Below are 13,355 nucleotides of genomic sequence, written 5' to 3'. Positions count from 1 at the left end.
CAATCACATCTCCGTCCTTATCTAGTTTTTCCATTATCATGTAGTCCCCTGAGACAAAATACAGTCTCTAGTGAGATACTGCTGGGGAAATCAATCCCATAGATATTTTACGGATTCATATGGAGCGAGGCAGGGCGAGAAATAAAGGTTGTTTGCTCAAGTTTTTCTGACTAGAGATTTGTGCGATGAAATAAACTGCTATTGTATCACCTGTGTTATTGTTTGAAGATTAAAGGTAGACTACAAACAATGAAAATGCTTCCCTGGGACTTTTTGTAAAGAAATATAATAAAAAAGGACGGGAGGGGGGGCTTTGATCTTCTGGTAGCATTGGAAGTCCCTTTGAGTTAGTCTCCAATGGTACATGTCTAACGTAAAAGAGACTGGGGTCAAGAGTGAAAAGAATAAGAGCTCCTTTTTAGACATGTATCTTGAGGCTAGATATATCACCTGCTTTTGCATGTGTCTGGTGGTGGTAGAACATTGGGCTCTTAAAGGGATAGTTCGGGATTTTGGCAATGAGGCCCTTTATCTACTTCCCCAGAGTCAGATGAACTCGTGGATACTGTTTTTATGTATCTGCTTGCAGTTTGAAGGAAGTTGCTAACTAGCGTTACCGCAATTGTTCACTAGCTTTAGCGCAATTGCTAACTATCTTTAGTGCAGTGACTGGAAGTCTATGGGAACGAGATTCCCTTAAAACACACCACTTTGATACAGTCACAACCGGACGTTACTTTTTTGTAGCAGATTAGGAGAATTTATGTAGCAGGTTAGGAGAATTCGGTTAAAGTTAGGAAAAGGATTAGGATTAAGGTTAGGGAAAATGCTCTCCTAACCTGCTATGAAAAATCAGTTCCTGTCATAGCTGTATTGAAGTGGTGTGTTTTTTTAGGGAGTCGCCTATTGGAACAGCTAGCATCCTGCGGATTTAGAGTCATTATGCTAATGATTGGCGAAACCACCTCTAACTTCCTTCATACTGGATGCAGAGACAAAAATGGTATCCACGATTTCATCTGACTCTGGGGAAATCCCGAACTAACCCTTTAAAAGTAGTTATTTTTAATTTTTATTTTATTTCACCTTTATTTAACCAGGTAGGCTAGTTGAGAACAAGTTGTCATTTACAACTGCGACCTGGCCAAGATAAAGAAAAGCAGTGTGACACAGACAACAAACAGAGTTACACATGGAGTAAACAATAAACAAGCCAATAACACAATAAACAAGTCAATGACACAGTAGAAAAAAAAGAAAGTCTATATACAGTGCGTGCAAAAGGCATGAGGAGGTAGGCAGTAAATAGGCCATAGGAGCGAATAATTACAATTTAGCAGATTAACACTGGAGTGATAAATGAGCATATGATGATGTGCAAGTAGAAATACTGGTGTGCAAAAGCGCAGAAAAGTAAATAAAATAAAAACAGTATGGGGATGAGGTAGGTAGATTGGGTGGGCAATTCACAGATGGACTATGTACAGCTGCAGCGATCGGTTAGCAGCTCCGGTAACTGATGTTTAAAGTTGGTGAGGGAAATAAAAGTCTCCAACTTCAGCGATTTTTGCAATTCTTTCCAGTCACTGGCAGCAGAGAACTGGAAGGAAAGGCGGCCAAATGAGGTGTTGGCTTTGGGGATGATCAGTGAGATATACCTGCTGGAACGTGTGCTAAGGGTGGGTGTTGTTATCGTGACCTGAGATAAGGCGGAGCTTTACCTAGCATAGACTTATAGATGACCTGGAGCCAGTGGGTCTGGCGACGAATATATGGCGAGGGCCAGCCGACTAGAGCATACAGGTTGTAGTGGTAGGTGGTATAAGATGATTTGGTAACAAAACGGATGGCACTGTGATAGACTGCATCCAGTTTGCTGAGTAGAGTAATGGAAGCTATTTTGTAGATGACATCCCCAAAGTTGATGACATCACCAAGATACCTTGAGCGTGGCTGAGGTGCACCCGTGACCAGCTCGGAAACCGGATTGAACGGCAACACTGCTGGGTTTTTCACACTCAACAGTTTCCCGTGTGTATCAAGAATGGTGCACCACCCAAAGGACATTCAGCCAAGTTGACACAACTGTGGGAAGCATTGGAGTCAACATGGGCCAGCATCCCTGTGGAACGCTTTCGACACCTTGTAGAGTCTATGCCCTGACGAATTGAAGCTGTTCTGAGGGGCGAATGGGGGGGGGGTGAAACTCAATATTAGGAAGGTGTTCCTAATGTTTGGTATACACCATGTATAAGGAGTTGAAAAACTGAAAAATTGGTAGATATTGACATTGTTGATTCTGATTCATCGCAGAGTGCTGGTTGAATGTTGCGTTACATACTTATGCTAACTGCAAGGATTGATAGCATACTTAATGTTCAAAACAACACCAACACCCGAATATCATTTTCACGGACCAAAGAAGTGATTCTGTTCATCAACTCGTACTCGGCGAAACATATGATTATTAGTGTTAGTTTGTTGCTGCGGCCTTATAAAGCACATTTGGGTGTTGGCACGGTTTGGGCCAGGAACAGATGGAAGGATGACACTAATATCTGGCTGTAGTATTAAAAGAGGTTGAGCTCATTGCAATAAACAGACATTACTGGAAAGAGCTGTGGTTACGCGGATTCTGGTGAAAGTACAGTAGAGCTCTTCATACAAATGGACAACTGTCTCTGTTTCTCCATAGAGCAGGGCCATGCAAAGTCGGGGTCGCGGGGGAACCGCAGTGGGGTCGCCAAAATGTAAAAGAAATGACGTTTTTTTGAGAAAGCTAATTTGAAAAATAACATTTTATTGAGCAAATGTATCTATTGGTTTCTTTTCATTTTGATAAGAGTTAAAAATGCAATGAAATTACCGATTTAAGGTTGTGTCATTAGATTTGAGGTATGGTGGGGTCACAAGAAATTATTGGGGAAAAATAAGGTCCCCAGAAATTCTGGTGAAAAAAATTGGGTCCCAGTTGAAAAACTTTGAATACCACTGCCATAGAGGTTTACCAGTTTAACTGTACAGTAGAAATATGCTATTGAATTAAAGACATACCAACTAACAAATATTAGATTCCAGAATGTTTGTTGTTGGTAGGTTCATGTAAAAACATTCAACAAACATTCCAGCAACAGGTATGCAGAGATAGCCCATAGGGAATAGGGTGCCATTTCATATGCACCCATGTCTGTATGTAGCCTATGTAAATTCTCTATCCTGACTGGGCTGGGTGTTGTCTTCCTTCACTATACTACTGATGGAGCTGTGTGTGTGTGCACAGTCACTGCAGCCAGCCTTGGCCCGCTGTCTGTCTGCTTGTTTCATAAGCAGGAGTCAGGATGACCTACATAACTCCTCCCAGGGAGGGGAAGTCACCTTGTCGGGGACCGACCGGCAGCGAGGCAGGGGCGGGGGCACGGGGGGTGGGTGGATGAGTTTATTGTGACGTGGCAAGGCAACTGGCTTACTGGCCCTGTATTCACCACACATCTCTGCATCGTTTTGCTGATATTACAGAGTTCAGTCAATGCATTTTGGTATGGGAAAGATGACTGGGTTTGTGGGAAATGAGGTCTGCTTAGCAGGCTGATCATAAATAGAACCACCCACACACACACACACACACACACACACACACACACACACACACACACACACACACACACACACACACACACACACACACACACACACACACACACACACACACACACACACACACACACACAGTGCCAGTGCCAGACAGTTCCACTCACACACACACATCTCGATAGACTCCTCTAAGCGTGCTAAGAAATTGAATGTGTGTGTAGATGGTCAAGGTTGAATTAGATCAGCGCTCCTGATCGTATCTGCTTGCCACTGTTGGTTTACCCCCTCCAGCAAGCCCTGGCAGGAAGTCTGTGTGTGTGTGTGTGTTAGAGCCAGTGTGTGTGCCTGAGTGTGTGTGTGTGTGAGTATGTGTCTGTGAGAGAAAACAGCTCGTTTGATGAAGGATGTCGGGAGAATGCTAACCAGACAATCACCTTGTGTGTTATTGATTGAGATGAGAGAGGTAATTAGATGGAAGGAGGGGGGCTGGAGGGAGGTCGTTTTTAATGTCTTGATACGACGTGTCCTGTTTTTGTACCTATCTCCTTGTTTTTGTTGTTTCGGTGGGGGGTAGGGTGTGTGTGTGTTTCTATGCAGGTGTGTTTATTTGTGTGCATAGGTTATTTGTGTGTAAATCAGCAAAAATGTGTATTATAGACTAAACATATATTTTTTTACCATGTACAACTTTTACTCCACAGTACTGTAGCCTACATTAAACACTTCAAATAACCCGGGAATAATAAGCCTTCTTGTCAATAACAACGCTGTGCTCTGTCTGGTCTTTACGTCTCTCTCTACATAGACTGCTTTTGGTAATGGCTGACTCAATATCTGGAGTAGACATTAATAACTGACATTAATGAATGGCACGCCCTGAGAAACAAGCCTTCAATATGTTACCCACTGTACACAGTGCATTCACAACTGCTCCAGAGTTTACTCCCGCAATTTAGGCTGATGCCATGTGCATCATTTGAAAGGGTCACTTTCAAACCTTTCCACAGGACATCACTGTGCCGCTGCCGAGTTCCTGCCCCGAAAACTATGTCAGGTTTCACCCAACGATTTAATCTGATCTCTGCTGATTCAGCGAAACTATTTGGAGCAGCCAGGCCTGGTCCGTTTTTAAATGTTTGGGCAAAATGTATACTTCCCTCCTTCCCTGCCTCCCTCTCTCTCCTTCCCTTCCTCTCTCTATCTCTCAGTGCTCAGAGAGATGTATTTTATGGTGCGTGCAACTCATTTTCCACCTTGCCTAAGTGCAGCAGGCCAATTGACCAATGACACTGGCTACACAGTACAATATTGAGTCGTCACTCAGTATTTTTTGCATAACCCCGGTACGCTCTGGTTAAGTTCACCTAAGGCATAGGTGAACTCGTCTGGCATATTATTAGAAAATGTCCCCATAAGCCATAATGACCCCGTAAGCTATAGTGACCCCGTAAGCCATAGTGACCCCGTAAGCCATAGTGACCCCGTAAGCCATAGTGACCCCGTAAGCCATAGCATGACTCACAACATGATTGAGCAAAGTTGTGTGATGTGTCATCACATCAACGCGTACATATGTGGCCTACAATGCCCTGAGCCCAGTGACTAAGCGATCCACCTATATACCTGGGTGTGTGTGTGTGTGTGTGTGTGTGTGTGTGTGTGACTAAGTGTTCAACCTATCCGTGTCATCAATAACAAGTTACGTCCTCGCCCCTGATTACCACCTGGAGAATCATTAACTATGGAGCATGACTCAGTGACATAACAGGATGTGAACTCTGCAGCCAGGTCAGTCCATAGTGGGAGCTGTCCCATTATCAACTTGGCTGATAGTCTATCTACATTGGTTTGACATCTCTCTCCACACGTGGACAACGGCATAGGTCAGACCCATAGCCTACATATCTTAGAATCCATTATTTAGGAAACAGTTGTTTCAAAGTTGACCTTAGACATCAGCGATAGGTAGTTGAAGGGGAGATATTGTTAGGTCAGCCTAGTGTAACATCTGCTAACAGTTTCTGCCTTTCGACTGTAGTGTTTCTGACTTTAACCTGTACTCTGTCATCTGGGCCAAATCAACTCCACAGTCTTGCTGTTATTCTGCACGAATACACACACACACACACACACACACACACACACACACACACACACACACACACACACACACACACACACACACACACAAACAGACAAAAACAGACAAAAACACACACCCCCCTCCTCACAGCCTCGCCTGTCCTTTGTTTTTCTTAGCCAGCTAAAGACGTCTCCTCTGTGTTTCTGTCAGCGTCATTTCCAACTCGCTGCAGTAAATCTGACAAGTGCAAAGTTTTTTCTCTTTTCTGTCAGTTGGCAGGGATCCGTATGGTTAGCCACATTGTGCGGCTAATGTACTGTTTACGTAGTAAAAATGTGAATGTTTCACAGCATCTTAGAGGCCTCCGTTTCTGATGTTGTTGGATAACAATTACTTTGTCAGCTTTAAAGGCTAAACTGTGTCGTCTCTGTGTGTGCTTTTGTTTCAGCGCGTCGCTGAGACACCCGTCGTCCACAGCCAAAGTGTGTCTGGTTTGCGGGGACGAGGCGTCGGGATGTCACTACGGGGTTGTTACATGCGGCAGCTGCAAGGTCTTCTTCAAGAGAGCCGTAGAAGGTAGGAAAAGTATGATATGCCTTTCCGTTTGGGTCTGGGTTTGGGTGCTTACTAGCATGCCTCCTGTTGAAGTCTGAGGAACCCTCCCTTCTATGGCCTCAGACTCCAAATGGGACACAGTGTAAAGTAAAGTCTTAAAGAAAGTGTGACATGCATTTTAAAGAGCTTCTGTTTATAATCTGCTTTTCTGTCTATAGTAGTACAGTTGTTTGGGGACAGTCAGAAGATGTGAATATGGCCTTTAAAGATAATTGTCGGCCATTTTGGTTGTGTGCGAAACACAACCCCTCCATTAGCGGGTTTAAACCTCAATGCTAAGTTAAGTTAGCGCCCTGGCGCTAGGCTAACTCACACCAGTCTCCATATAGTCTCAGAGGAATAACCTCCAGGGGAAAATGCTGAGCTAGCAACAAAGTAGTCCAAACCCAAATCATACTCCCCCAGAGAGAGGTGACACCAGACCAGTCAGTCTAAAAAAACACCAGTAACGTTTAAAAGGAAGTTGTAAACTGGTGTTTATGAATGACTCCATTTTTGGAGCTTCTAGATAATTACCTGTGAAATATTTATAGTTTTAAATAGAAATGTATGATTCAGTCAGAAACAAATAAGGTTAAATTGCTCAGCATGTACAGTTTGTGGCCTAAGATGACTGAAAACATCATAAAAACCTCACAAACTACATACTTCTTCCATAACAGCCTTTTAAGCTGTGTTTTAGCTGGGGAAAATCAACAAAAACTCATAATGCGCTTTTCATTTCTGTGTGTAGCGTGAGCCGCTGGGCTAAATCTCACACACACACATACGTGCACGGACACACACACACACTCTCCGAGGAGGCAGGCAAGCACAAACAAGGCAGTCGGTAGGTGTTTTTTCAGCAGTCAACTGAGGAACTACAGTGAACTCCTATTGAATTATGTCTTCATTTGATGATATTTACAAACAGTCAATATATGTATCCCTATGAAACCGGATTAGGTCTCCTGGGTTATCGGATCAGAAATGATATCATTCCACTCTGAGCGTGCCCGTGAGGGCTGGGGAGAGTTAACATATAACAGCTGAAGATCTGTGTGTGTGTGTGTGTGTGTGTGTGTGTGTGTGTGTGTGTGTGTGTGTGTGTGTGTGTGTGTGTGTGTGTGTGTGTGTGTGTGTGCAGCTGTTTGTGCAGGAAGCAGGCAGCAGAGTTGGCCACATGAGGTTGGTTAAGAGTGTTATCAACCAAGCCTATTTAGTCTTATTTTAGGCTCATTCAATTCCAAATGGGATACACAGTAGGAATCTGTTGACTGTTTACCTCATGGGAAACTGCTGTGATTTCTGTGGAACAACTGCTGCTTTGTTTACTTGTTCAATTAGCTCCTAAACATGTCCTCTTTCTGTGTGTTAGATAGCCATGTCAAATGATCAAATCAAATTGTATTTGTCACATGCGCCGAAAATAACAGGTGTACACTTTACCGTGAAATGCTTACTTACGAGCCCTTTCCTAACAATGCAGAGTTAAAAAGTAAGACAAATGTATAAAAAATGTAAAAGGAAATAATAATAAAAATGTAAAAGGAAACCATAAAATAACAAGACAATATACAAGGAATACCGGTACCAAGTCAATGTGCAGGGGTACGAGGTAGTTGATGTGAATGGGGGCGTTCTCGGCCCTCTGTTTCCTGTAGTCAATGACAGCATACTCACGGAGGTGTTCCTTTTGTCCAGGTGGGAAAGGGCAGTGTGGAGTGCAATAGAGATTGCATCATCTGTGGATCTGTCGGGGAAGTATGATAATTGGAGTGGGTCCAGGGCGTCTGGGATGATGGTGTTGATGTGAGCCATGACCAGCTTTTCAAAGCATTTCATGGCTACAGATGTGAGTGCTACGGGGTGATAGTAATTTAGACAGGTTACCTTGGCCTTCTTGGGCACAGGGACTATGGTGGTCTGCTTGAAACATGTAGGCATTACAGACTGGGTCAGGGAGAGGTTGAAAATATCAGGGAAGACACTTGCCAGCTGGTCAGTGCATGCTCTGAGTCCTGGTAATCCGACTGTGAATGTTAACCTGTTTAAAGGTCTTACTCACATAGGCTACGGAGAGCATGATCACACAGCCATCCGGAACAGCTGGTGCTCTCATGCATGGTTCAGTGTCGCTAGCCTCGAAGCGAACATAGAAGGCATTTAGCTCGTAGGCTCGCGTCACTGGGCAACTCGCAGCTGGGTTTCCCTTTGTAATCCGTGATAGTTTGCAAGACCTGCCACATCTGACGAGCATCAGAGAGGTGTAGTAGGATTTGATCTTAGTCCTGTATTGAAGCGTTGCCTGTTTAATGGTTCGTCAGAGGGTGTAGCGAGATTTCTTATAAGCGTCCGGACAAGTATCCTACTCCTTAAAATTACTTAAGGAGAAGATTGTGTCACATCTAAACTGGTACTGACAGGTATTGTAGGCCATCACTCTCTCTTAGATATGGAATAGCCTAGTTACAAGCTATAGGAATTGTGGGTAATGTAGTGTCTTGTATATTATGTTTGAACTGACTACTCTGGGGTCTGTTCTGGTGCAGCTGCTGCCTGGTCAAACTCTATGTGAACTAGTGGGCTGATGTCATCAAGGTTGCTTGTACTGTAGTATGTGTGTCCTTTGTGATGTGTGCAGTGAGCCCAGCTAGTGCTTACCTTACCTGACATCAGCATAGCTGCTATGAGGGGGAGGGTGGTGGAGAGAGGATGAGAGGTAGAGGGGGAGGGAAAGAAAGATAGAGGGGGGCGAGAAAGAAACGGGGGAGGGAAAGAGAGGTAGGGTATAGAATGAGAGTAGGAGAAAAAGACAGGGGAATTGCAAAAGAGAGACAGAGGGCAGAGAAACAGACATAGAAAGGAGGGGGGGGGTGAGAGAATGAGGCAGACAGAAAGAATGAGAGAGAGAGCAAGAGGGGGAGACAGACAGACACAGAGAGGAGGGGCTGAGAGAGAAAGTAAGCGAGAGAGAGGGAACAAGAGCGAGAGAAAGAACTAAAGTGATGTGTCAGCACCGAGCTCCGGAGAGGTGTAAGTAGGACGTGAGGAGACCTTCTCCTCCTCCCCCTCTCTCCTCCTTCCCCTCTTCCTCTCTTCTCCTCCCCCTCTTCCTCTTTTCTCAATGTGAAAAACCTGGCCTCTGTGAGTCTGATAATGAGCTATGAGAGGAGACTGCAGAACAACGTCAATACAATGGGAGAAATAATCCATGTTTAATTTCTGTCAAGGCGCCCCTCAGCTGCCTCACAGGCACGACGGCCTCCGACTGCCTCTGCCCATTAGACCCAGTTACAGACTCAGAGTCTCAGACCCATTTACAACCCACAGCTAGTTAGTATTCTTTACTCATCGTCAGCTCACATTAAAATCCTGTGGACTAGGGAGGGGCCGCTTCCTCTCAATGACAAAGTTGAGGAGTCTATAGGCTGGTCTCAGATCTCTTTGTGTGGCATTGGCAATAACCATAGGATTAGGCGATACTGTACAAAGGACCATGCTACAGAGTGTGTGAGTAGCGGAAGGAACTGGAATATAATCGATAATTCAGGTTATAATTTTGGGTTAGACGTAAGCTAGGTATTGACTGGGTTTGTGTGAATGGTAGTTTTTGGTGGTTTGGTAAGTGTAGCTTTAAACTGTGGTTGGCTGAACAGTACACCACTCTGATCTCAGTGGAACTTCTCATATACAGTATATACACCTCTTGGGCCAGTAACCGAAAGGTTGCTGGATCGAATCCCCGAGCTGACAAGGTCAAAATCTGTCGTTCTGCCCCTGAGCAAGGCCGTTAACCCACTGTTCCCCAGGCACTTAATTGACGTGGATGTCAATTAAAGCAGCCCCACCCCCCCCACACGCACCTCTCTTTGAATGCATTCAGTTGTACAACTGACTAGATATCCCCCTTTCCACTCCATACTGCCTCCCACCAGACTGAAACCAGTTGATGTTGAATTCATTATAGAAATGTTCGCCCACTAACTGTAAACATCTCTCATTTCAATGAATAAATATTCTATAGTAATTTAGAGAATAACGGTGTATGCATTTTAAAACTCATTCGTTTGTCTTTTTATACACATTTAGTTGATATGACAAATAGCCTTCTCTGTGTAGCAGAGCACAAGGCATCATTTATTGAGCTTAGCAGCTGTTGCTAAATGAAAAGGGTTACGGTGGCTTATGAATAACACCCAGAGGTATTGCTGTAGAATCATTATCTCCTATAAAGTTATAGACAAATTATCATTCATTTCTGAGCCTTGTTGGTCGTTATTTCACCGTACCTAAAGTATCTACAAAAGTAACTTTTCGGGGTTACTGTCGTCTCTGTTACCTCACGTAGGAATTTGGTTTTGTATGTGACTTGAATTGACTTAGTATAGCAGACAATGCATATACAAGCAGTTAGAAAAGTGTGGACACAGTACGTTTCCAAGCCAAGCATCTTCACATATTGAACTAGTCTCCACTACCCCCTCCCCTAAAGCCTTCCCTATCCCTACCCCTCCCCTATCCCTGAAGTCATCCCTGAGACAGTGTGTTGATACAAGACAGCTGGGCTCTGTAAACCACTCCATGTGGACTGCTGCTCTGGGCTACGTCTCCAACGGCACCCTATTTCCTAAACAGTGCATAGGGCTCTGGTCAAAACTAGTGCACTATAATAAATAGGGTGCCATTTGGGACGCATCCCTTTTCTGGTCTGGAAGACTTTAACTGTTGAGTGCTGCTAGCTTATTATTCACATGTCATCAGTGGTTTGGCATACCGTTCTGTTTAATAATATTCAGTACAGTTCCTTTATTCCATGACTTATTATTTTACTGGCTTTTACTTTATTGAACTCAAAGGTCTACTGTGAAACCATTCAACCGTGTTACAGGCTAGCTGTGTATAGTATTGCAGTATGTGGCACGGGGATGATTAGCGTTACACTGATGTAAAGCTCTCCCTCTCTAACGCTCACTCTCATTCTCTCTCTCTTTCTCTTCGGGCATCAGTGGAAAAGTTCATCTGAGGACACGAATGGTACTGTTTATGAGTTGACTGGCAAGTCCGTGCTCCAATCAGATGGTTTATATTTTTACTGGCAGTTCCGTGCTCCAATTAGATGGTTTATATTTTGACCGACAGGTCTGTGCTCTTATCAGATGTGACGCCTCCTCCCACCTACTCTAGATGGGCTGTGTGCCTCATGTTGTCTCATATAACAGCATCTGAAACCCAGCCATTTATTAGACTCAGTCCCAGTCTCAGTCCCTCTCAGACGAATGGCATACATGTCCTTCTATCAGACTTACAGTAAACATATATTGATGTAATGTATATTTATTACAGTCATGCTATATGCATTTCCACATTTTATAGAGATGTGATGTCCTTTGATTACTCTGATATATTTTATATGAATTACAGTCATGCATAATAACCAGTTAATACCCATCATAACAATAAGCATGGTGTTCCAAAATTGCATATTTATCCAAGTTGTACCATACAATGCACACCACTTGTCCCTTTAACGTAAGGCGAGGTGAAGTAAGCAATCATGGATTATATCAAAGCAGGCATTATAGCAATCTAATCCATTCTAACAACGTTACATAAACTAACAGTAAGTCATTAAGACCACCTCTTAGGTTGTGTTTGACCCACTTCGTTAAGGTTACCTTAATCTCGGTAAACCCAGAACTAAAATCTCGCCTAATTACTGTAGGTCAGATGCTCATCAACATTTATATATACCTAGTCTGTCCACGAGAAATTCAAGTTACCAAGACACCCAGTGAAAGCAGCTTTTGATCAGGCACCTGTATTAGAGCCTATAGACACCTATACAATCCAAGACGACAGTGCCCTCCCCTTGACCCCATTAACGACTGTCAACGTAATTAGTGAACAAGGCCAGACAGTGACTGAGTGAGGGTGCAGAATTTCCTTAAGCCTCTAGTAATTATGCTAGATAATTAAAAGTAATTGTGTCATTAATGGAAGCCGAACCCTTTCCCACCAGATGTGTATTAATTAAATGTTGCAGGCAACAACAGCTGTGGATGCATTGATAAAACACTAGGCCTGAATACTATATTTTCTTTTGGCAGATTATAGTAATTGGTTTAGCAACATGAGTAAGTAGGCCAAGTACTAGGGTTACCCCAGGTTCATTCAACTATTGTCTATCCTCTGAATGCTAGTCACCTTAGTAGCAGTCCTGGTTTATTGTATAGGCCTTTTAAACAGTGCTACGTGGATGTAGGCCTACGGCAGGCCTTCTTCAACTTGTCCAGCTCCAGACCCAAATGAGCCTACAGTATCAGTGGTTGCCAGTTATTATTAATTGGTTCATTCTAGTATTGTGCAGCATAGATGAATGGTAGGTAGTAGGCTTAGTAGCAGTCCTAGTCCATTGTATAATAGACCTATGGCAGTGCTATGCGGATGTATCGTAACCGTGAGTGCCAGTTAATATCTAGCCAACAGACCGACCGGTCCCTCTGTGTTTCCTCTGTGTCCTTAACTCAACCTGACCTGAGATGACCCATGTAGTGTGTGTGTGTGTGTGTGGAGCCACTCATGCCCTCGTTGCCCCATGGCACTAAAGGCCTCAATCACCACCCATCTACTTCCTCTTCCAGGCTGATACCTTTGTTCTTTGACATCAATGCAAAGAGGGTTCCGAGCGCTGGGTCGCTGGGTAGGATACACCTTAAGTGTTTAACCAAATAACACCGCCAGGCCAATCAGATGGGCTTTATCAATGTTATCACTGGCCCATTGGTTTGTGGTTGATATGCGCAGGGGCGGTGTTGATACAGTTGTGGTGTGGGGGTAAGTGCGTGTGGGCGGGTGTGTGTACTGTTGATGTGTGTATTGGTGTTGTGACTGTGCTTTGCAGAACGTTTTTGAATAAAAACGTTTTTTGTGTGTTATGACTGATAGGTATCTGAAATTAAAGTTGTATGACTGTACCTACTACACAAAGGCAGATTAAATCGCGTAGGTCTATATTATGCTAAATATGCAAGTGTGCCAATTATCCTACACCTACAGTATGCATGTCATTACATAGACTGTTGAA

At 43.7% G+C, this 13,355-nt stretch overlaps 1 protein-coding gene across 3 annotated transcripts in view; it reads left to right on the top strand.

The window, feature by feature from the left end:
- LOC106610215 (mineralocorticoid receptor) overlaps positions 1-13,355 on the top strand; it is a 96,899-nt gene that overhangs the window by 51,052 nt on the left and 32,492 nt on the right. For 2 of the 3 annotated variants that reach the window (XM_045716588.1, XM_045716587.1), the window contains exon 3: positions 6,123-6,259. In XM_045716588.1, coding sequence (XP_045572544.1) covers positions 6,123-6,259 — 137 coding nt within the window. The remainder of the gene's footprint in view (positions 1-6,122; positions 6,260-13,355) is intronic. The other variant, XM_045716589.1, reaches the window with a different exon arrangement.

The sequence above is a fragment of the Salmo salar genome, chromosome ssa04 (genome assembly GCF_905237065.1).
Source record: "Salmo salar chromosome ssa04, Ssal_v3.1, whole genome shotgun sequence".
NCBI lineage: Eukaryota > Metazoa > Chordata > Actinopteri > Salmoniformes > Salmonidae > Salmo > Salmo salar.
Note: the sequence above shows the minus strand (reverse complement) of the source record. Positions and strands in the feature narration are given on the sequence as shown.